Source organism: Pan troglodytes, chromosome 7 (assembly GCF_028858775.2).
Source record: "Pan troglodytes isolate AG18354 chromosome 7, NHGRI_mPanTro3-v2.0_pri, whole genome shotgun sequence".
In the NCBI taxonomy this organism is placed as follows: domain Eukaryota; kingdom Metazoa; phylum Chordata; class Mammalia; order Primates; family Hominidae; genus Pan; species Pan troglodytes.
Window position 1 is genome coordinate 56,501,334 of NC_072405.2, and position 24,794 is coordinate 56,526,127.

The 24,794-nt window shown below is 45.4% G+C and overlaps 2 protein-coding genes and 1 non-coding gene across 7 annotated transcripts in view; 2 read left to right on the forward strand and 1 right to left on the reverse strand.

Annotated features, from left to right (window-relative positions):
- PRKDC (protein kinase, DNA-activated, catalytic subunit) overlaps positions 1-5,298 on the reverse strand; it is a 186,403-nt gene extending 181,105 nt beyond the window's left edge. For all 5 annotated transcript variants that reach the window (XR_010159536.1, XM_519750.9, XM_001147162.8 and 2 more), the window contains exons 1-4: positions 5,088-5,298; positions 2,469-2,545; positions 2,285-2,377; positions 985-1,059 (exon numbers count right to left, since the gene is read on the reverse strand). Coding sequence is in view for 4 of the 5 variants with exons in the window: in XM_519750.9 (XP_519750.6) it covers positions 985-1,059; positions 2,285-2,377; positions 2,469-2,545; positions 5,088-5,241 (399 nt within the window). In the remaining variant the exon portion in view is untranslated. The remainder of the gene's footprint in view (positions 1-984; positions 1,060-2,284; positions 2,378-2,468; positions 2,546-5,087) is intronic.
- Positions 5,299-5,317: 19 nt separating this feature from the next.
- On the forward strand, positions 5,318-23,012 carry MCM4 (minichromosome maintenance complex component 4). The gene is made up of 17 exons (XM_528129.9): positions 5,318-6,128; positions 6,245-6,328; positions 6,636-6,800; positions 7,173-7,336; positions 7,425-7,526; positions 7,884-7,979; positions 8,065-8,160; positions 9,693-9,831; positions 11,310-11,530; positions 12,488-12,608; positions 14,891-15,150; positions 15,607-15,972; positions 16,437-16,564; positions 17,951-18,158; positions 19,834-20,062; positions 20,812-20,945; positions 21,773-23,012. Exons 2-17 carry the CDS (start codon positions 6,259-6,261, stop codon positions 21,863-21,865), a joined length of 2,592 nt encoding a protein of 863 aa, XP_528129.2. The 5' UTR covers positions 5,318-6,128; positions 6,245-6,258; the 3' UTR covers positions 21,866-23,012.
- A 1,479-nt stretch (positions 23,013-24,491) lies between these two features.
- Positions 24,492-24,596, forward strand: LOC112204244 (U6 spliceosomal RNA). The gene has a single exon (XR_002937821.1). It is a non-coding gene; the product is annotated as a U6 spliceosomal RNA (small nuclear RNA).
- Positions 24,597-24,794: the final 198 nt, after the last annotated feature.

Here is a 24,794-nt window from a genome sequence, read left to right on the forward strand (position 1 = left end):
AAAGGTTCAGAATTAGGTGTGTCTCAAGGATTTACACTTGGTCTCACAGGATTCACATCCACCCAGCTTATCTGGGAATTAGAGGTTGAGATGGGTATGGTGGAAGAACATCAGGGGAAGAATGCTCTAGGTGTGTTACCTTCCCAAGAAACCAACAACATGACTAGAACCTTTCTCCCAGAAGCCTACAAAACCAAGGACCAACCAGAAACAAAGGAATTCTAAAATACAAATACAAAAAAAACAGTAACAGGTCACAGTGACCCCAACAACCACTTAACTGCAACGTATCAACTGATTCCCGCCAGACACAGTGGCTCACGCCTGTAATCCTAGCACTTTGGGAGGCCCAAGCAGGAGGATTACGAGGTCAGGAGTTCGAGACCAGCGTGACCAACATAGTGAAACCCCGTCTCTACTAAAAATAAAAAAATTAGCCAGGCATGGTGGCACATGCCTGTAATCCCAGCTACTCAGGAGGCTGAGGCAGGAGAATCGCTTGAACCTGGGAGACAGAAGTTGCAGTGAGCCGAGATTGCGCCACTGCACTCCAGCCTGAATGACAGAACAAGACTCTGTCTCAAAAAAAGAAAGAAAAGAAAACATATGAACTCTTTCCCATTGCTAAGGTTTTAGGAAAAACCTCAGAGATACAAGGTGATCTTTCAGCAATTCCTAATAGCATTAGGTTTTGCCAAAGCCAGTAAGGGTGATAAATGAAAGAGCAATAAATTCCTTAGTCATTTTCCTCCTTCATTCTCCTCACAACTCAGAATTCTTCTTTTACTACCCAGAAGAGTCTGAAAACAAAAAGCCAGGGTATTGTCAGGTGATGGTTGGAAAACGTGCATCTTACCCATACATCAATGTGATTAGATCCTATCCTTCCCCAAACACATCACCCAAAACACAACTCAAAACTCTGACTTTCTTTTAAAAGTTATATGTTTAATGTAAAATACGTGTACTTAGAAACATAATTACCTTAATAAGAAGGTCCAGGGCTGGAATTTTACATTTAGCAGCTCTATCTTTTGTATAAACACTGGTACAAGTATTCTAGGTTTTAAAAAAAAAATAACCAAAATCATCAATAAGATATAAAAACTAAGACTCAGCAATACCTGAAACTACTTCTCCAAGAGGAGCAATACCAAAATTCAGTATTTAGCTGTGGAAAATATAACATTAGGCCGGGCATAGTGGCTCATGCCTATAATCCCAACACTTTGGGAGGCGGAGGTAGGCGATCACCTGAGGTCAGGAGTTCGAGACCAGCCTGGCCAGCATGGTGAAACCCTATCTCTACTAAAAATATAAAAATTAGCCAGGTACGGTGGTGCACGCCTGTAATTCCAGCTACTCAGGAGGCTGAGGGAGGAGAATCGCTTGAACCCGGGAGACGGAGGTTGCAGTGAGCCAAGACTGTGCCACTGCACTCCAGCCTGAAAGTATTCACGGGACTCTGTGGTTCACGCCTGTAATCCCTTTGAGGATTACAGTGTGGTTCATGCCTGTAATCCCTTTGAGGATTACAGTGTGGTTCATGCCTGCAAGCAATTTGGGAGGCAGAGACGGGAAGATCACTTAAGCCCAGGAGTTCAAGACCAGCCTAGGCAACAAGGCGAAACCCTGTCTCTACAAAAAAAAAAAAAAAAATACAAAAATTAGCTGGACATAGTGGCACATCCTGTGGTCCCAGCAACTTGGGAGGCTGAGGTGTGAGAATCACCTGAGCCCACGAGATGGAGGCTGCAGTGAGCCATGATCGCACCACTGCACTCCAGCCTGGATGACAGAGCAAAACCCTGTCTCACAAAATAAAAACAAATAAACAATAAAAATAAAAAAATACAAAATAAAAATTATTATTATTTTTTTTTGAGATGGAGTTTTGCTCTTGTCGCCCAGGCTGCAGTGAAGTTATCAAGAGGCCATCAGGGCCCCAGGGAGCCCAGGGTGCCACTGCCACCTCCTCAGGAAAAAAAAGTATTAAGATAGTTATTAAAAAAAATTATCAAAGTAGTTTCTCTGACAAAGGCCTTAGCTTACTAAATCTAAATAACTAATGGGCAACAAGAGCAAAACTCCATCTCAAAAAAAAAAAAAAAAAAAACTAATGAAGAGCCCACTTCATTTGTAACACAATGAAGCAGAAATAAGCAAATTCCCCAATGAGAAAGGAAAATGTTTTATCTTTAAAATAAAAATCCAAGTTCCTCACACCATAAGTTAAAACAGATGTTGATATATAATGTAATAAGGTATGTTTTTTAATTCTTACCTTAATTTCAACAGAGTAAGGTGCGATCTTCTGGCCCATTTTTTCTAAGAAAATACATAAAAACTTTAGGATTTCTTCTCTACATTCACGAAACTGTAATGAAAGAGATACATATTGTAAATATGGGTAAGAGGAGTCACTCCAGGAATATACAAGAAAAGCAAAACCAAAATTGTCAACTTACTTCAATACTGTTGAGTGACTTCCGGACAAATACAAGCAAACCGAAATCTCTGGAAAAAACTAAAGATGTCTGTAATGCTGTTCAAAAAAATAAGTAAACAAGTTAAGAGAGTGCCAAGAGCATCATGTAAACCACTCCTAAAGGGGTTGCAATGATTTTCTTATTATTTTTTTTGAGATGGAGTCTCGCTCTGTCGCCCAGGCTGGAGTGCAGTGGCGCGATCTCGGCTCACTGCAACCTCCGCCTCCCGGGTTCACGCCATTCTCCTATCTCAGCCTCCCAAGTAGCTGGGACTAAAGGTGCCCACCACCATGCCCGGCTAATTTTTTTTTTTGTATTTTTAGTAGAGACGGGGTTTCACCGTGTTAGCCAGGATGGTCTCGATCTCCTGACCTCACGATCAGCCCGCCTCGGCCTCCCAAAGTGCTGGGATTACAGGCGTGAGCCACCGCGCCTGGCCAAGGTTGCAATGGTTTTCAAGGCAGCCTTATAAATATAAAACACTAACCCAAGATTGCTGTATTAAAACAAAGCAGAAAATTCTAGACAATGTTCCACAGGGATGCAGTACGCAAAATAATGGCCCCAAAGATGCCTGCATCCCAATCCCTGGGTTCACATCTTGTGAATATGTTAAATGTATATAGCAAAAGGAAATTGAGCTTGCAGATGGAATTAAGGTAGCTAATCAGCTGACCTTAAAATGGGAAGATCATACTGGATTATCCAGAGAGCCCAATGTAATCACACAGGCCCTTAAAGTAAGGAGATGAAGAAGAGTGGGTCAGAGAGACAGGAAGTTGGGAAAGCGGGAGATTCCAAACCTCTAGTTAGGGGGACTTGACATGCTGTTGCTGGCCTTGAAGACCAAGGGAAGGGAGCTGTGATCCAAGGAAAGGGGACAGCTTCAAGAAGTATGGAATGTCAGGGACCTCAATCCTATATAACCTGAATGAATAAGGCAATGGATCCTCCCCAAGAGCCTTCAGAAAGAAAGCAGGCCTGCCTGGTACTTTGGTTCTAGCTTGGTGAGACCTGTGTGGGATTCTGACTCACAGAATCCCCCTTACAGTGGGAACTGTAAGAGTAACAGACCTGTGCTGTTTTAAACCACTAAGCTTGTGGTAATTGTTACAGCAGCAATAAGGAACTAATACACTTCCCCTGGAATCTCTCAAGTGAAAGGAGATATGGCATAAATGGAAGGTAAACTTGGAAGTGCTTTAGAAACAAGTTACTAAACGAACAAAAATGAATTCTAAATTTGAAACCCTGAGAAGAGAAAGTAATCACGCAATGTTAGTTTTTTGTTTGATATTTCCCCATTGTTAATATATTCTTGACGACAGATAGAGTACATATAGGATACGTGTATATAGCATCTTTTTTTTTTTTTTTGAGACGGAGTCTTGCTCTGTTGCCCAGGCTGGAGTGCAGTGGCACAATCTCGGCTCACTGCAATCTCCTTCTCCTGGGTTCAAGACATTCTCCTGTCTCAGCCTCCCGAATAGCTGGGACTACAGGCGCTCGCCACCATGCCCAGTTAATTTTTGTATTTTTAGTAGAGACAAGGTTTCACCATACTGGTCAGGTTGGTCTCCATCTCCTGACCTCAGGTGATCCACCTGCCACAGCCTCCCAAAGTGCTGGGATTACAGGCATGAGCCACCGCACCGTGCCACATATAGCATCTAGTTTAAACTGTTTAAGTTATTCCTACACCATATTCACTACTAGACCCTCCGGAAGAAAATCTCACCTTTTAATAGGGCACAACATCAAGGTCTGCATACTCGTGTTTTAAAGAAGGAATACAGGAGATCCACATAATTTAAGTATTTGAATATTTAAAATGCTAAAAAGAGGCACTTTTACTACAAAGGGGAAAAAGTTCCCACCCAGGCATTGCTAAAGAGTTAAAAGAACATGACTTCAATTACATTTCTTCAATTTTTCTCAAAGTAGGAACGGCAAATAGAGGGGTTTGGAAAAGGTACTGGTGGGATTAGGCGAGATTCAGGTGAAAGAAAATACTTTCTCTTGGCCGGGCCCGGTGGCTCACGTCTGTAATCCCAGCACTTTGGGAGGCCGAGGAGGGGGGATCACGAGGTCAGGAGTTCGAGACCAGCCTGACCAACATGGTGAAACCCCATCTCTACTAAAAATCCAAAAAAATTAGCCGGGCGTGGTGGCGCGCGCCTGTAATCCCAGCTACTCGGGGGGCTGAGGCAGGAGAATAGCTTGAACCCGGGAGGCGGAGGTTGCAGTGAGCCGAGATCGCGCCACTTCACTCCAGCCTGGGCGACAGAGCGAGACTCCGTCTCAAAAAAAAAAAAAAAATTATTTCTCTTGCCCTGCCCCCCACTCTGCACAGCAATGATTGCCATATTAGGGGTCGTTTTCACCAACTTTGGCTTTAAAATATCTTTCCTCTAATACTAGGGGGTAAAAGCAGTATGACAAATCCCTTTATACACATGCACAGAAATTCCCCCAAGAATCTAATTGCTGTACTTCAAAATACCGTCATCTAAACACAGAGAAGCGCCGGGCTGCCCGGCTCCAGAACGACTCGGGAAGCCAGGACCCACCCGCGGCCCAGCTCGGGCCGGTACCCACCCAGCACCGCGGGGCTGCTGCTCAGGACGCATTCCTGCCCCAGGCCGCGGATCAGTTGATGACCGGCCAGGGCTGCACCGCAGCGGTCCGCGGCGGACAAGGTCTCCTGCAGCCGCAGCAGGGAGCAACGCACACCGGCTCCGGAGCCCGCCATGCCGCCGAGTCCCGCTCCCGCGCGTGCGCCCGCTCGGCCCGGACCCGGAAATGCCCCTACGCGCGGAGGCGGGGCTGCGGGGCGCGGCGGCAGGAACTTTCCCGGGGACCCCTGCGGGAAGGCTTGGCCTGTAAGCGCGCCTCTTGGGCCCGAATCAACATGGAAACCTAAGGAAAAACGTCTGACCTGCGGAAGTAGTTTTGGTGGCTACTTGGTGTTGGACTTGGCTAAATAAATACCAGAGGCAGGTAAAACAAGCGAGGGGCGTAGGTCAAGAGTTCCAAGTTTGTTCCTCGATAAAAAACGACAAACGCGGTCGGGGGCGGTGATGCCCGTCTGCAGTCCCAACACTTTAGGAAGCTGAGGAGGGGGGATCGCAGGAGTTCGAGACCAGTCTGGGCAACATAATGAGACCATCCCCACCACCTCCCGTCCTTAATTTTTTTTAATAAAAAAATCTTTAAGTGACAAATGCATCTGTAATGTCCTTATTAACCAAAAACGCCTAAGGGATAAAGAAGCATACACTCCTTAGCCAACGCTAGAGGAACACACCCCGAGAGCTGGTGCTGTCGGACCCAGTTTTCCCGCGAAAACGCTGCCGCGCAGGGGGTCAGACCATCTGGACCAAGGGGGGCCGAGCGAGGCCTACTTCTGGTTTACGCACGGGCGCTGGAAGAAGCGGCACTGTCCCCCCCTGCCGGTGCGCAGTGGCGCCTCCCGGAGGCGGAGCCACGTACGAGCGCCGCTGTGATTGGTGAGGCCCCGCCAGGGGCGGAGACGACCTTGCCGCCGGCGGGAACTCTGGGTCTCGCGGTTTGGGAGCGCTACTCGCCAGGTGGACCCGGAGTCCGCGAGCGTTGTCGGCAAGCGGCCGCCTTTCCACGGTAACCGCGCGCCGGCGGGGAGGGCGTGGCGCGGAGCCGACGGGAACGTCCGCGCTGCGGAGCAGGGCAGGGAAGCCGGGAGGCGGGCCCGGCCCGAGCTTGTCCTTGTCGCGCAGGTACTCCGAGCACTATGTCGTCCCCGGCGTCGACCCCGAGCCGCCGCGGCAGCCGGCGTGGAAGGGCCACCCCCGCCCAGACGCGTGAGTCCCCCGAGCCGGGCCCACTACAGCCCCCGGCGCCGCCCCGTCTGCCCTCTCTTGCCGCAGCTGGCAGCGCTGGGTGGGTGCGCGGGACCCGGGCGCTCAGCCTCGGGCTGGGCGCTGCCGCTTGGTGCGCACAGACACCCACAGCAGGCCTGCTGTGGCCTGGGTGGTGCTTAATTCGATTGCCATTTGCCTCTGTTTGGTTTGGTTCAGTGGTGAGTCATAATGCCCCAAGGAAAAGACAAATCCAGGAAGGCCGGCCCTGAAAGTTAATGGCTGTCTTTTCTGTTTTGTGTGACACAAGCTCGAAGTGAGGATGCCAGGTCATCTCCCTCTCAGAGACGTAGAGGCGAGGATTCCACCTCCACGGGGGAGTTGCAGCCGATGCCAACCTCGCCTGGAGTGGACCTGCAGAGCCCTGCTGCGCAGGACGTGCTGTTTTCCAGCCCTCCCCAAATGCATTCTTCAGGTGCGTGTCTGAAGATCTTGGTTTTGCTGTGCTTGATACACAGCTGATGCTTTATCTGCTCAGGTTTACTGGCTTTATAACAGTTGGCATAACGCCTAAAGCATCCCCTCTGCACGTGAGTGAGCATGTTCTTAACCAGAGGAGCTGAACGGAGTGCAGAAAATAGTAGTTTTAGGGCTTAGTGAGCAGAGGAAGCAGCTTCTCTGGTGCTTTTTTTTAATAGAACATTTAAGAGTGCTCAGAATCTCAGCCACCGCAGGTTGCAATAAATATTCAGTTTGCTGTTGCGATTAGACGGTATAGATCAACAGACAACATGCTGTAATTTCAGGTTTGATATGCCACCAGAATTTCCTAATTTTGTTTTTATAGCTATCCCTCTTGACTTTGATGTTAGTTCACCACTGACATACGGCACTCCCAGCTCTCGGGTAGAGGGAACCCCAAGAAGTGGTGTTAGGGGCACACCTGTGAGACAGAGGCCTGACCTGGGCTCTGCACAGAAGGGCCTGCAAGTGGATCTGCAGTCTGACGGGGTGAGTATGCAGTCTCCTGAAACCATCTTATGGCGGGTATCATGTGGGTAACTCCATTTTCATGATTCTGTCATGTTTTTCTGTGTAGGCAGCAGCAGAAGATATAGTGGCAAGCGAGCAGTCTCTAGGCCAAAAACTTGTGATCTGGGGAACAGATGTAAATGTGGCAGCATGCAAAGAAAACTTTCAGGTGAGCTACATGTATTAAAATTCTTACTTTGGGCTCTGAAAATGTTGGGAGACCATGTTTATAATCTATATCTAAGTAGCCATAATGACTAGAAGGGCCACCTGTGGTGGCTCACACCTATAATCCTAGTACTTTGGGAGGCCAAGGTGGGAGGATCACTTGAGGCCAGGAGTTTGATAGCAGCCTGACCAATATAGTGAGACTCCATCTCCAAATTAAATTTTAGAAAAGAAAAAGGAAGAAAAATATTATTTATTTCTGTCTCCTGATAGTGACATACTCGTAACTTTGTGTGTTTTTAGTAGTTGCCTGTTCCCAAATGCTATATGCCTAATACAGTTTTCTCTCCACTTAAAGAGATTTCTTCAGCGTTTTATTGACCCTCTGGCTAAAGAAGAAGAAAATGTTGGCATAGATATTACTGAACCTCTATACATGCAACGACTTGGGGAGGTAATCAAATACTCTTTAAATTCAAGTTATGTGTTTTAAAATAGTTAAATTAGCAAAATATAACTCGTTCATTTTTATTTTCTAGATTAATGTTATTGGTGAGCCATTTTTAAATGTGAACTGTGAACACATCAAATCATTTGACAAAAATTTGTACAGACAACTCGTCTCTTACCCACAGGTAAGAATTAGCTTTGACCTTGATGAATTTTAGTAACTGTCTAGAAAGAATGTTTCCAGATAACAGAAATTCTTCAGTAATGAAGATAGTATGCGCAAACACTTTAAGAAACCGAGTATCATCTCCTTTGGCCGGGTGTGGTGGCTCACACCTATAATCCCAGCACTTTAGGACGCCGAGGCAAATGGATCACTTGAGGTCGGAAGTTCGAGACCAGCCTGGGCAACAAAGTGAAACCCCATCTGTACTAAAAAATACAAAAATTAGCCAGACATGGTGGTGCATGCCTGCAGTCCCAGCTACTCGGGAGTCTGAAGCGATAGAATCACTTGAACCCCGGAGGCAGAGGTGCAGTGAGCCGAGATGGCACCACTGCTCTCCAGCCTGGGCAACAGTGAGATTCCATCTCAAACAAACAAAAAAAAACTATGTATCATCTCCTTTAAGATGAACATTTTTTTTTCACATTTTAATGTTCCTGAAAGTGGGACTTGTATTACTATCAATGACAGGTTATGGTTTACTTGGCAGTGTTTCTCATGTAGAAAAATGATGAATCTTAAAACTGATAGCTTCTTGGGTTTCATGAAGTAAGTTATCTTAAATGGAAATACTTTAAATGAATTACATACTTCCTGCTGCTTTGAAAGAATATACTGTACTGTAGACTTTTACTTCTAAGCCTCAGGTCAGTTTTTATTAATGAAGTATCAGCTCTGTTGACTCTGGGTGTAGTCTTTGGAGGCAAGCAGACTTGGTTTTTGAATCTTGGTTTTGCTGATTACTGGCTGCATAACCTTGGTCAAGTTCCTTAGCCAACCAAAAGCTGTTTCCTCATCTGTAAAATGGGAACCATATGTTAAGAAATTTGAATAAATATGATTTAACTTACTTTGGTATCGCCAGGCATGGTGGCTCATGCCTGTGATCCCAGCACTTTGGGAGGCCGAGGCAGGCAGATCACCTGAGGTTGGGAGTTCAAGACCAGCCTGACCAACGTGGAGAAACCCCGTCTCTATTAAAAATACAAAATTAGTCAGGCGTGGTGGCAAATTCCTGTAATCCCAGCTACTCGGGAGGCTGAGGCAGGAGAATTACTTGAATCCCAGAGGCGGAGGTTGCAGTGAGCCAAGATCATGCTGTTGCACTCCAGCCTGGGCAACAAGAGTGAAACTCTGCCTCAAAAATTAAAAATAAATAAATAAAAAACTTACTTTGGTATCATTTCATTATAGAAGGAAAATAAAATGTGAGGTCAAAATCTTTTTCCCTTCTAATAGAAAGCAAGGAATATGCCAGTATACATCAAGAAGGCACTTTCGTATAAATTATGAAATTTAACCCAATTGAAAATATGCAGAGATAGATAGTTCAGCATACCTAAATTTGAAAACAGCACGTGCATGATTCTGTAGGGTAATACTTTGGGGACATGACATGCTGTCTTTTTATACTTTGCTAATCTGACATGCCTTTATTATATTTAACACTGAGATATGAATACAAATACATCTTCATATTTGTTTTTACAGGAAGTTATTCCAACTTTTGACATGGCTGTCAATGAAATCTTCTTTGACCGTTACCCTGACTCAATCTTAGAACATCAGATTCAAGTAAGACCATTCAACGCATTGAAGACTAAGAATATGAGAAACCTGAATCCAGAAGGTAATGTATTTTTCATAGGATTACTTTTGTTGAAGGAAAATGCCTTACATGAAAATAGCCTTGTTTTCATTGAGAAATTATGAAAGAAGTAATTGGCGGTGGTAGTCAAGGTGACGGATTATAAATTGACAATAATACAGATTCAGTTATCCTATATACTTATGAACCCCCTATACTTTTTAAATTTAATTGAAGTTTCTGATATAAGAGATGTGACTATTGGCCGGGCACAGTGGCTCACGCCTATAATCCCAGCACTTCAGGAGGCCGAGGCAGGCGGATCACCTGAGGTCAGGAGTTTGAGACCAGCCTGGCCAACATGGTAAAACTCCTTTACTAAAAATAGAAAAATTACCAGGGTGTGGTGGCACACGCCTGTAGTCCCGGCTACTCTCGGGAGGCTGAGGCAGGAGAAACGCTTGAACCCGGGAGGCGGAGGTTGCACTGAGCAGAGGTTGTGCCATTGCACTCCAGCCTGGGTGACAGATTGAGACCCTGTCTCAAAAAAAAAAAAAAAAAAATTAGATTTTAAGGATTTGAGGATCACTTGAGGCCAGGAGTTTGAGACCAGCTTGAGTGACATAAGAGACTCTGTCTCTTTTTAAGAAGAAATTAGCAAGGCACAGTGGCTCACACATGTAATCCTAGCACTCTGGGAGGCTGAGGTGACGGGCTTACTTGAGCCTGGCAGGTTGAGGCTTCAGTGAGCAGTGATTGCACCACTGTACTCCAGTCTGGGCAACAGGTTAAGACCCCATCTCAACAACAACAAAATTGTAGAGGTCTCATGAATCAGTGGCAGGATAGGGTGATCTTCACGGCTAGCAGTGGCTAAATACAGGCCAGAACAGGGTAGCTTGTCTGAAACCAGCAGGGGAAATTAGTTGGGGGCAGTGGGACCTTCAAAGGGAAAAAGTTGTCTGTCAGGAAAGGTTCAAATAATAGAGGAAACGAGCAAGAGTGAAAGATCAGAGCATCTAAGGGGTTCTCCTGTGTGGATAGTAATGACTTTAAAGTATAGAGGACTTTTTCTCTACCAGGTGCTCTTACTAGGCTTGAAGTACATTGGCACGTTCAGTCCTTGGCTCTGGGATAGGTGCTGATACCACCCCATTCTATAGGGGACACAAAATGTACACAGAAAGGCTAGGGTCAGGACTCAGTCCAGGCTGTCTGGCTTTTTTCCTGACACAGCAGGGTGTCATACAGGAGGCCAGGTGAGTGAGGCAGGAGGCAGGGAGCAGGGTAGGCAGACAAGAAGGGAACGAGGGATGCCTGCTGGACAGGGGCCCTGAGGAAGAAGGGCCAGAGGTTCACTGGGCTTGAGAGTCTCCTGAAGACATAGCCTGCAGATGACTGAACACAGAAAGGTCGCCCTAGGCAGAGTCTTGGGCACCTAGCTCCTGTCTGTGATCCCAGCTATTCCTGGACCTCCGCACCTCAGGTCAGGTGTGCTGACCTCTCTTCTCCCCTCACAGACATTGACCAGCTCATCACCATCAGTGGCATGGTGATCAGGACATCCCAGCTGATTCCCGAGATGCAGGAGGCCTTCTTCCAGTGCCAAGTGTGTGCCCACACGACCCGGGTGGAGATGGACCGCGGCCGCATTGCAGAGCCCAGTGTGTGCGGGCGCTGCCACACCACCCACAGCATGGCACTCATCCACAACCGCTCCCTCTTCTCTGACAAGCAGATGGTGCGCAGCCACCCTGGCCCCCCAGGCTATGCTTTGCCTGTCTGTATCCTCAAAAGGCCAACTATAACTTGTCCCTCGGACCCTGAGCCTCACTTCCCGAATGGCATCCATCCCTCTCTGGTCTTGTGGATTTCGTTAGTGGCCTATGGGCTAAATATGCAGAGCACGCAAAGCCCCTGCTTCAGGGCACTGTCCCTGTGCTGTTGCCAGTGGCACTGTCTGTTGTTAGAGACACTGTATTTTCATGGCCTAAAATGCTTCAAACGTTTGAGATGAGAATACTTGGTTAAATGTCATTCTGCTTTTTCCATTGGTAAAGGATTGAGGAATTTTTCTGAAATTTTTTCACAAATTTTACTGTCTAAGAAGTTTGGTCTTTTTTCTCTCTATTCATGAAATTTTAAGATGAAGTTATTAAAATGACAGAAAAAAGTGAGGGGAAGGTAGAAAATTGCTTATTTACCGTGATTGTGACTGTAAAGATGTGGGAGGACAGGATTTGAGTTTTTCTGTGACTGCGTGTGCATGGTTTCTTTAATGTTGCATGGGATGGAGAGCTGGAGACAGAAAGGCAGGCACCCTGCTCCGCAGGAGCACATGGCCTCCTATTCTCAGAATCATGCAGGCCCCCAAAGTGGCTTAGAGAAAAGCCCAGCATCCTTAGGCCTCTCAGAGGGTACCTGGTTTGGAAAGGCCTTCCTCGACCCTGCTTTATGAAAAGCATCTCAGCTTCCCCCACCGCAGCTCCCTACATTCCTTCCCCTGTTTTGTTGCTGTCTGCTGCAGCAACTTCTTTAGAAGAAGTAACTTCTAAAGAAATAATGAGAAACATGGACAATCATTTATGTGGGGATATGCACTGCAGCCTTATATGGCAAAAGCAGTACAAAGACATGCAGATTTTGTCCCCCTGCCCTCTCTTTGTGGCCCACATGTTCTCTGTTTGCTGCCCTTCAGATCAAGCTTCAGGAGTCTCCGGAAGACATGCCTGCAGGGCAGACACCACACACAGTTATCCTGTTTGCTCACAATGATCTCGTTGACAAGGTCCAGCCTGGGGACAGAGTGAATGTTACAGGTAAGAGTGTAGGTTTGCACCAGCACTTGAGCATGTCTGGCTTGCTTTCAATGCTATGCTTTAGTGAGTCATTGGACTTGGTCACAGGTCCAGTTCTGCCTCCAGTTGTCACTGCTTGTCTTTGAGACTGTGGGGTATATCCCTGCTTTATCTGCCACCTTTTTAACTGAGTACCACGGCCCAGCAGTATGAAATTGTTCAGTTCTTCCCAAACTTGAATGTTGGAGCTCATGGTTCGTGTGGTCACTCGCCTCTTGATACCTCAGTATCCTGGAGCTGTGTGTGTCTCAAGTCAGTACTGTTGGCATCATGAGAGAGCAGCCTCAGACAGGCTTGTATGGGTAAAGTTTGAGTTATGCCATCAGCTCAGAGAAGTATTACTCACCAATGCTGGAGTTTTAAGTAATTTTTACTTAATTTCCCAAATGTATAGCCAAGGGTTAACATTTGTTTGTTACAGAGAAAAATGAGTCAGAGTGACTTGTTTCCATGTGTATAAGCTGAGGTTCAGGGATGCATAGACAGCAGTAGCTCAGATGCCACGGTAAATCAGGACCCAGGACCCAGGTCTCCTTCTCTTGCTGCCACAAGAGTGCTCTTTGCACAGCACCATATGAGTGTGGCAGTCCTCCTTTTGATGCTGTAGAGTCACAATGGATTTTGGTTGGGGGCAAGGGAGTGTTGATGGCAGCACGGTTCTTCATTGATGGGCAAGGTGGCGACGGTCGCGGAGTGCCTGAATCTGCTCCTGAGCGGAGGGCCTGGGGCACACCACGCATCGGCTCTTGTCTTCAGTGAGGCAGTGCTCACCCTGTTTCTTCCCCAGTGTGAAGTCCCGCAGTTATCACTGGCAATCTTCCGTCGTAAAAGTACTTGAAGTCATGGAGAATTTGAAAGAATGCGTAGTTTTTAGTGAGTGACGTGCGCATTTCCAGTCCTGCTACCCTGAAACCTTTGATAGAGTATTTAGTCCAATATTTTAGTTTCCTCACCTACAAAGTGGAGTTAATGTGGTGATACATGTGTGAGAGTATTTGGGGCCAAGGGGCTGTGGAAAGTGCTGTGTAGATGTGAAATAAGTATCAATGCTGCTCTGTGAGATAAATCATCCCGGGCCACTTTAAACATAATCGTCCATCCCTAGCCTATATTGGAGTGAAGAATAGTGTGTATTCTAAGAATGTGTGTAAACTGGTTTGTTGTGTTAAACAAGAATACGCTGACCCACTGAATAAACAAGGACAGTGCTCTGTGCCATTGCGTTGAGATAGCTATAACGGGGAAAGGCCGGGCTTTCTCCAAAAGCTGCAACAATCAGCCTGGAGTTAAAGCCTTCTGGTTTGAAATCCAGAAAAGACGAACATCAGATCAGACCTCTGTATGTGAGGAGCCTGGCTTCCAGAAGAATGCATGATTTGCATGCTTTTGTCGGGGGTGGTGGGCGGGTTGGGGGGACCTAGTCTAGTTTTAATGACTGGAGGATTTTAGCATTTTGTTGCAGTCAAGTAAGTGCTAGGCAGATTCTGTACACTCAACTTAGGGAAGTAAAAATACTGCTTATTAAAAACAACCACGAACCCAGCATTGAGCTAGAAGCACAGCAGCTCCATTTCACCCTCAGGGTGACTGTGCCCGTGGGCATGCTCACGTAGCTACAGTTGCCCTGGAGCACTGCTGACTAGTGGGCCCAGGTGAACACGTCCTCGGGTCTATCATTTGCAGAAACCTGGGTTCTTTCTTTTTTGTTTTGTTTTGTTTTTGAGACGGAGTTTTGCTCTCGTCACCCAGGCTGGAGTCCAATGGCACGATCTTGGCTCACCGCAACCTCCGCCTCCCAGGTTCAAGCCATTCTCCTGCCTCAGCCTCCCGAGTAGCTGGGATTACAGGCATGTGCCACCACGCCCGGCTAATTTTTGTATTTTTAGTAGAGACAGGGTTCTCCTTGTTGATTAGGGTGGTCTCGAACTCCCGACCTCAGGTGATCCGCCTGCCTCAGCCTCCCAAAGTGCTAGGATTACAGACATGAGCCACCTTGGTTCTTTCGAGCTTGTCCGTTTCCTGCTGCTATTTCCCTGCTTGCTCATAGCAAGCGGGAGCTTTGCAATGTGGGCCTGAGTCCTGGGCTTGGGAGGGTCATTTAAGAGACGGTGGAGCTCACCCTTTCCAGGGCCAGCCCGGCATGGTGCCTCGCTCTGAAGTGCACCTGTTGCCTACGCTGGTTGCCGAGCCACTCGGAGGAAGATATGGGAAGGTAAAAGTGCATCTCCCGGTTGTGCCCTCAGGCATCTATCGAGCTGTGCCTATTCGAGTCAATCCAAGAGTGAGTAATGTGAAGTCTGTCTACAAAACCCACATTGATGTCATTCATTATCGGAAAACGGATGCAAAACGTCTGCATGGCCTTGATGAAGAAGCAGAACAGAAACTTTTTTCAGAGAAACGTGTGGAATTGCTTAAGGAACTTTCCAGGAAACCAGACATTTATGAGAGGCTTGCTTCAGCCTTGGCTCCAAGCATTTATGAACATGAAGATATAAAGAAGGTAACAGTGGATTTTAAACTAGGGGTTGGGATTTACAATTCTTTGGGATCAAATAGTATAAACATCCACTCCGCCACTCAAGCCATCCGCCATAAAGGACAGAGTTGTGGCCTGTTAGAGCAAGTGCTGGCAACCTGACTTGCCATTGGTTGAGAAGAATCATAGCATTGTCTATCCTCATCTCTGGTCTAAACTTAGGTTTCTAGACAGAAGAGGCCACACAGTGTCAGAATAGGGACTTGCATGGCCACCATTCTGGTGTAATGGTAGGTGCCGATGAATTGGTCAGTGATAACTTAAAGCATATCAAGCACTTTCACGAGCCTTTTTATACCTTCCTGTGATTTCTTAATTGTAGTTCTTTATAAGAGAGAAAAGTACCTCTAAAGTTTAAACTACATCTCAGTTACTGTGCAGAAAATGAATGTTTAGACATGTCTCTGTTTGATTATTTAGGGAATTTTGCTTCAGCTCTTTGGCGGGACAAGGAAGGATTTTAGTCACACTGGAAGGGGCAAATTTCGGGCTGAGATCAACATCTTGCTGTGTGGCGACCCTGGTACCAGCAAGTCCCAGCTGCTGCAGTATGTGTACAACCTCGTCCCCAGGGGCCAGTACACGTCTGGGAAGGGCTCCAGTGCAGTTGGCCTCACTGCGTACGTAATGAAAGACCCTGAGACAAGGCAGCTGGTCCTGCAGACAGGTGCTCTTGTCCTGAGTGACAACGGCATCTGCTGTATCGATGAGTTCGACAAGATGAATGAAAGTACAAGATCGGTATTGCATGAAGTCATGGAACAGCAGACTCTGTCCATTGCAAAGGTGAGTCGCCTTCTCCACCGTGAACGTGGACGTGTTTAAAATATGTGGACCCTTGAAAGACAGGGTCTGTGGAACTGTGCTGTGCTACTTTGGTTCTAACTTGGGGAGATTGATAAGTGCTTTTCACATCATATTTCAGCTAAATCTCAACATGTCTTCTACAGGGTGTCATGTTTTGTCTTTATTGCTGTACTAGCCTTGAATTTGTCCTAAAGCTCTTGCAAGGTGCCTGCTTCCTGAGAAAGATGTGGTTATAGCACACATTCATCTAAACTCAGTCCTTGGCATGAATCTGAGGACAGGGCTTATCCAGGTGAACTGCTGAAGTCAGTAAAGGCAACATGGCTCAGGCAATAGAAACTCAGTAGAGGGAATATGGGTTTAGTAGGTGGCCGGGCAAAGACGGTGCTTGTTAATTGCCAGCGTCAGGGAGAGGCTTCTAACTGTACTCCTTTCTCTGATAGGCTGGGATCATCTGTCAGCTCAATGCGCGCACCTCTGTCCTGGCAGCAGCAAATCCCATTGAGTCTCAGTGGAATCCTAAAAAAACAACCATTGAAAACATCCAGCTGCCTCATACTTTATTATCAAGGTATTAAAACAGATTTTTATTTTGTTCATTTGTAGAATATTCAGGGTGAGATTGAAAAGGAGCTACTAAGATTTCAGCAACTGCTAATGGAAACTCTTCACTCTTATCAAGATGTTTCCAATTTGGTTGGTCAAGAGTTTTCACGACAAGGATGATGTGTGTTCTCATTTGTTTTTTAAGCAGTTGGGATGTTTACCTCCCACGCCGTTTTCACATGGCTGTCACTCACTACTCTTAGTCCTAAAGCCACTGCTGAGAGTCAACAGAGAACAACTCCGTACAGTAGATGAGGCTCTGAAAAGTTAGATTTATTAAAGTGCAATCACATAATCTTCACTCTTGGCCCCACTACAAATATTGGACATTTTTCATAAATGGATTTTAGGTTTTAATTACTTGCTTTTTTTTCTTTTTTTTGACAGAAGTTTTTTTTTTCCCAAAAAAACAGTTGAATGTGTTTTCATTCAAATCTTTCCATTGTCAGCCAGGTAAAGTGACTCACACCTGTAATTCCAGCACTTTGGGAGGCTGAGGTGGGTGGATCGCCTGAGCTCAGGAGTTTGAGGCCACCCTGGGCAACTTGATGAAACCCCATCTCTACTAAAATACAAAAAATTAGCCCGGCGTGGCGGCGCATGCCTGTAATCCCAGCTACTCGGGAGGCTGAGGAGGCACAAGAATTGCTTGAGCCTGGGGGAGTGGAGATTGCAGTGAGCTGAGATCATACCACTTCACTCTAGCTTGGGCTACAGAGTGAGACTCTGTCTCAAAAAAAAAAAAAAAAAAACTTTCCATCGTCAAAATTATAGTAACGTTTCCCTAAGGGAAGACTTCCTTTGACTCAGCTGATTGGTCCCCAGCCGTTCCCTGGGCCGACATAAGGGCTAGGGACAGCACAGGGTGAGTGGGGTGAGTGGATGGACACGAAGGCCCTTTCCACACCAGGCAAAGATGCTTCTCCCTGGTGGCGCTCACAGGGTGCACATTGACTGCACATCTGTGGTGCTCAAGCAGTCTTTAGTACGTCGTTTGTAGGTGTATTGGTGTCTCAACTAGGAAAACAGTTTTTTTGTTGTTGTTTTGGGTTTTTTTGTTTGTTTTTTTGAGACAGAGTCTCCCTCTGTCGGCCAGGCTGGAGTGCAGTGGCGCGAACTTGGCTCACCGCAACCTTCGCCTTCCAGGTTCAAGCGATTCTCCTGCTTCAGCCTCCCAAGTAGCTGGGATTACAGGCAGGCACCACCACTCCTGGCTAATTGTTGCATATTTAGTAGAGACAAGGTTTCACCGTGTTGGCCAGGCTGGTCTCAAACTACCAACCTCAGGTGATCCACCTGCCTCGGCCTCACAAGGTGCTGGAAAAACAGTATTTTTACTTTGTTTTCTTAGGTTTGATTTGATCTTCCTCATGCTGGACCCTCAGGACGAAGCCTATGACAGGCGTCTGGCTCACCACCTGGTCGCACTGTACTACCAGAGCGAGGAGCAGGCAGAGGAGGAGCTCCTGGACATGGCGGTGCTAAAGGACTACATTGCCTACGCACACAGCACCATCATGCCGCGGCTAAGTGAGGAAGCCAGCCAGGCTCTCATCGAGGTAACCCTGCTGAAAAAAGGCTTACTGTGCCTGTAGCCCACAGCATTAATGTAACTGACCAATCATCTCCTTTAAAATATTAATTATTTTGTTACGAATAACATACTGTTCTCTTCCTTGTTTTGAGACAGAGCCTGGCTCTCTTGCCCAGGCTGGAGTGCAGTGGCTTGATCTCGGCTTACTGCAGCCTGTGGCCTGTGCTTCTGGTTCAAGCGATTCTCCTGCTTCAGCCTCCCTATTAGCTGGGATTACAGGTGCCCACAACCACTCCGGCTAATTTTTGTATTTTTAGTAGAGACAGAGTTTCACCGTGTTGGCCAGGCTGGTCTTGAAATCCTGACCTCAAGTGATGCGCCAGCCTCTGCCTCCCAAAGTGTTAGGATTGCAGGTGCAAGCCACCATGCTGGGCCTAAGAATAATATACTTTTTTTTTTTTTTTTTTTTTTTTTTTTTTATGTGAGACGGAGTCTCGCTGTGTCCCCAGGCTGGAGTGCAGTGGCGCGATCTCGGCTCACTGCAAGCTCCACCTCCCGGATTCACGCCATTCTCCTGCCTCAGCCTCCTGAGTAGCTGGGATTACAGGCACCCACCACCACACCTGGCTAATTTTTTTGTATTTTTAGTAGAGACGGGGTTTCACTGTGTTAGGATGGTCTCGATCTCCTGACCTCGTGATCCGCCTGCCTCGGCCTCCCAAAGTGCTGGGATTACAGGCGTGAGCCACCGCGCCCAGCAATATACTATTTTTTATAACTGTTTATTACTTCCTCCCATACTGCAAAATTGACCTTTCCAAATGTTGCAAAAGGGGGAAATAGTTCATTTATGTAGGTAGTACACACACTTTATATGTTTAAATACTTACAAGCATAGTGAATTTAAGATCAAAGACCTGGTTTCAAATAGTGGCAACACTACACGGTAATTTGGAAACTGAAAAAGTCATCCAGTTTCTGTAAGCTTCCTTTTGCTTGTAAAAAACAGAATGAGCTGTCTTTTAGGTTCACTTTTCAGCATCCTGGTACATGAGCTGAAGTGCATGATGGCACATTTAGGTTATTCAAGCATTGTGATATTAAGAAGGTTCCTGGTGCTTTGATGAGCTTTGCATCCTAACTGAGCTCCCAAAAATTCTAAGATGAAAGTTACAGACATTATGTAATTTTTTTGTGTGTCATAGTCTTGGGGGTTGTTAATGAAGAAATAAGACTGTGTCATCTGTATGTGAAATTGATACAACTTACCTTTGCAGCATTCTCCCAGCAATCCTTATGAGCCCCATTGTGCCCCATGTGAGCAATTTTCCCAGACAGGCCTGATTCTCCCTATGAGTGCTCACAGCCTTCTCCTCTCCCCACATGCCACATTCCTTCCCTCTGCCACGCCATGCCCGTCTCTGTTCTTCAGAGCTACGTTAGATGCCACCCTCTCCAAGAATTCTTCCCAAGCATCTCCCAGTTGGAATATGTTCACCCACCACTGCATGCTGCACGTTGATGTCTTCACCTGCGATTTCTGTGGTCTGTCTGTGTAGTCTCTACCACTTGATGAGCTCCGGGGCCCAGGACCATATCTGAGTTCCGTTTACTTAACGGAAGCCTAAGTGTTCAAAATTCAACCACAAAACTAAAGTTGTCACCAAGGAGGTTTGCTTTTGTTTTTCTACCTACAATAGGCTTATGTAGACATGAGGAAGATTGGCAGTAGCCGGGGAATGGTTTCTGCATACCCTCGACAGCTAGAGTCATTAATCCGCTTAGCAGAAGCCCATGCTAAAGTAAGATTGTCTAACAAAGTTGAAGCCATTGATGTGGAAGAGGCCAAACGCCTCCATCGGGAAGCTCTGAAGCAGTCTGCAACTGATCCCCGGACTGGCATCGTGGACATATCTATTCTTACTACGGGTTCGTTATTTTCAGTGAACAGAAAAGCTTTTGAAAATTATTTCAATATGCATGTAGTTTATATGTCAGATTTAAGCTAACAGTTAAATCACTTGAAACAGAAGTTCTTAACCTTTTTTGGATTAGGACCCCTTTGAGAATCTGATGAAAGTTGCCCTTTAATCTTATCTTGATAAAAATGTTGATTAACACACACAGTTTTGTGTATGGTTTTTTTTTGTTTTTTTTTATACTTTAAGTTTTAGGGTACATGTGCACAACGTGCAGTTTAGTTACATATGTACGCATGTGCCATGTTGGTGTGCTGTACCCAGTAACTCGTCATTTAACATTACGTGTATCTCCAAATGCTATCCCTTCCCCCTCCCCCCACCCCACAACAGGCCCTGGTGTGTGATGTTCCCCTTCCTGTGTCCATGTGTTCTCATTGTTCAATTCCAGTTTTGTGTATAGTTTTAAGGAGATTCTGTCTCCTTGACTGTCTGGGAAGTTTTGTTAACCCATTTTAGAGAAGTTGTTTGTTTCTTAGCAGCAGTTGTTTGCTGCACAGATGTGTAGACTGTTAAGGAAAGCAGCAGCTAGTGGCTTACAGAAATTTCCAAATAATTAAAAACTCATTCCCTTCAAATGTACTCAGCCCCTGTCGCCTTATCTTTCTAGGTGATACTACTAAAGGAATATTTTTGAGAATTTGAAACATTTCATTTCATAATAGCAAAAATGTTTTCATTGATTTCTTTTTAAATCAGGGATGAGTGCCACCTCTCGTAAACGGAAAGAAGAATTAGCTGAAGCATTGAAAAAGCTTATTTTATCTAAGGGCAAAACACCAGCTCTAAAATACCAGCAACTTTTTGAAGATATTCGGGGACAATCTGACATAGTAAGTGTTTATATGTATTTTTTGTTTGATAGAGCTTTCTCTTTTTCCTTAATATTGCTTTTGGGTTTTTTTCCTTTATTTATTAAATAATAAATATAGAGAAGAATGAAGAAAAGGAAGATGAACCATAAGCCATCATCAAGAAATAATCACAATTAAAATTTTTGGCTGGGTGCAGTAGCTCACGCCTGTAATCTCATTTGGGACGCTGAGGTGGGCAGATCACTTGCAGCCAGGAGTTTGAAACCAGCCTGACCAATATGGTGAAACCCTGTCTCTATTAAAAATACAAAAATTAGCTGGGTGTGGTGATAAGCACCTGAAATCCTAGCTACTCAGGAGGCTGAGGCAGGAGAATTGCTTGAACCTGGGAGGCGGAGGTTGCAGTAAGCTGAGATCCCACCATTGCACTCCAGCCTGGGCACCAGAGTGGAACTCCATCTCAAAAAAAAAAAGAAAAAATTGTTATGCCCCTTTCATAGTTGTTATAAGTTTGCTTTAGGTATGAAATATTTGGGTGTCCTTTTGTAAATAAGTAAGGTAGTTGTTTAGTGAAAAGAACTATGCAGTCTTTCAGTGCTGGTCCACTTTCCATCGCTGTGTTGTGACTGAGAGGGCAGAGTTGATAGTTACAACGTGGACTATACAGATGCCAAGTCTACCACATGGACCATCTGGCTACTCCACTCCTGATTTAGAGCCTAAGGCATGTGTACAGCCACCAAAAAGAGAAAGATTCTGGGTGGTACTTTAACATTATTGTGTTTCTAACAGGTAAAGGAGGGACTTGACGTGTACAATATTTATTTTCTTTCTCTTCCCCACAGGCAATTACTAAAGATATGTTTGAAGAAGCACTGCGTGCCTTGGCAGATGATGATTTCCTGACAGTGACTGGGAAGACCGTGCGCTTGCTCTGAAGCCTTGTGAGCAAGGAAGGCTCCCTGCATGTCCTGCTTGCTGCACGCCACATGGGTGTGGTCTGCGTCTCAGTTGGCCGCCATCAGTGTAAATAGAGCTTAAAGTCATGGTTTGGCTGCATAAAAATTTTCTAACTTGGGTTCAATATTTGTAGTGAAGTATCTGTTTTCATTTTTTTCACGTTATAAATAAAAATACTATGCTGGCCGGGCGCAGTGGCTCACACCTGTAATCCCAGCACTTTGGGAGGCCAATGTGGGTGGATCATGAGGTCAGGAGTTCAAGACCAGCCTAGCCAAGATGGTGAAACCCCGTCTCTACTAAAGATAACAAAAAATTAGCTGGGCTTGATGGCACGCTCCTGTAATCCCAGCTACTTGGGAGGTTGAGGCAGGAGAATCGCTTAAACCCAGGCGGCAGAGGTTGCAGTGAGCCAAGATCGCGCCACTGCACTCCAGCCTCAGCAATAGAGTGAGACTGTCTAAAAAAAAAAAAAAAAAAACCTGCCAATTTTCAAACATACCATAGAGATTATTTTCAGGTGCCATTTTATAGTATAGCAGTAGGGCTTTTACTCTGTGTATGCACAGATGCAGTCTGGGGCATGGTTTGTGTGCTGGACTTTCTCATGGCCATCATCAGTATGCTTATGGATTTGATGAAAGGCATAGCCTGGGCATATCACCTCATTGGTAAAGGGCTAGAGCCTTTCTTTTTTATGGCACTTTTTTTTTTTGAGATAGGGTCTTACTCTCCCACCCTGGCTAGAGTACACTGGTACAATCACGGCTCAATGTAGGCTTAACCTCCTGGGCTCAGGTGTATGTCACTATGCCCGGCTACTTTTTGTATTTTTTGGTAGAGACAGCTTCGCCACGTTGCCCAGGCTGCAAGCGATATGCCTAGGCTCAAGCAATCTGCCCACCTCAACTTCCGGAAGTGCTGAGATTACAGGTGTGAGCCACTGCACCCAGCCTTTGTTTTATTTTTTATTTTTTGAGAGGTATGATTCTTTCTAGAGATTTTTTCTCATGGCTACTATTAGATCAGGAATGGGTGATTGGAGATTATTAGATTCTAGGTTAACTTCTACCACTTTACTCTAATACATAAAACTTTTTCCTAAATAAATGATGGAAGAAATAATACTTGGTTACCTGGCATTATTTTTCAGTAAGAAAAAAGCTTTACTAACCACTACATTTATGGAAATTTGTAGGGGTAAGTATTTTATAGGTCATAAAAAACACCATAATGTAACGAATCTCATTTTCTTTAAATGTGAATTAAATCCTGACAGTCATCTTTATAAAATGACCATAGGCTAAAATCTTACGTGTAAGTACTACTACAATAAATAATTTCTGAAACCTTTAAATCATATGAGTTGGGCCTTTTTTATAACTTGGAATCAACATTTTTTAATAAAGTATCCATAGAAAATGATAGATCTGGCCGGGCGCGGTGGCTCACGCCTGTAATCCCAGCACTTTGGGAGGCTGAGATGGCTGGATCACGAGGTCAGGAGATCGAGACCATCCTGGCTAACACCGTGAAACCCCGTCTCTACTAAAAATACAAAAAAAACTAGCCGGGCCTGGTGGCGGGCACCTGTAGTCCCAGCTACTCTGGAGGCTGAGGCAGGAGAATGACATGAACCTAGGAGGCGGAGCTTGCAGTGAGCCGAGATCATGCCACTGCACTCCAGGCTGGGCAACAGAGTGAGACTCCATCTCAAAAAAAAAAAAGATCTAATTGAATATTTAAATAGCATTAAAATGTTAGCAGTAGAATGCTGTATTAAATATCCTAAGTCGAAAATGTTTTTAATACACCTAATGTACCAAACATACCTTAGCCTAGCCTACCTTAAAAAGGCTGAGCATACTTAAATCAGCCTATGGTTGAGTAAAATCATGCAAAACAAAGCCTATTTTACAATAAAGTGTTACGGTTGGGTGCAGTGGCTCACGCCTGTAATCCCAACACTTTGGGAGGCCAAAGCAGGTGGATTCTGAAGTGAGGAGTTCAAGACCAGTCTGGCCAACATGGCCAAACCCTGTCTCTACTAAAAATAAAAAAAAAATTAGCTCAGTGTGGTGGTGAGTGCCTATAATCTCAGCTACTCAGGAGGCTGAGGCAGGAGAATTGCTTGAACCCCGGAGGTGGAGGTTACAGTGAGCCGAAATCATGCCACTGCACTCCAGCCTGGCGGTGTGAGACTGTCTCAAATAAAGTGTTAAATGTCTTGTGTACCACATTGGTAACACAAGAAAAGGTCAGTCAAAATTCAAAATTTGAAGAACATTGAAATTGTAACAGCTTTATACCATGTAAAGTTGAAAAATCATAAGTCGAACAATAATTAAATAATCTGCACTTATTGACTAAGATGATTTCCCCCTGAAGTTTATGTACTAGTAATATTTTTCTAAACCTAGTACTTGAATACCAAGTTGAAGGTGTATATTCAACTGTAGATGAAGTGTGTGTATAGTTTCATTTTAAGGGGATTTTAGTAGAATGAAAATAATGGGGTTGTCCTGTTGCTGTCAGGTTCCATCATAGTGAATCTCAGTTTAATTCAGTAAACTTTGTTTTCTCCAGAGTCTAAAATAATTCAGTGCTTGCTTCAGCCACACATATGTGAGAATTGGAATGATACACAAAAGATTATCATGGCCCCTGCACAAGTTTGACACACAAATCCATGAAGCATTCTATACTTTCAATAAAAACTCTAAAATTTGGCCAGGCGCAATGGCTCACGCCTGTAATCCCAACACTTTGGGATGCCGAGGCAGGCGGATCACGAGGTCAGGAGTTCGAGACCAGCCTGACCAACATGGTGAGACTCCATCTCTACTAAAAATACAGAAATTAGCTGGGCATGGTGGCAGGTGCCTGTAATCCCAGCTACTCAGGAGG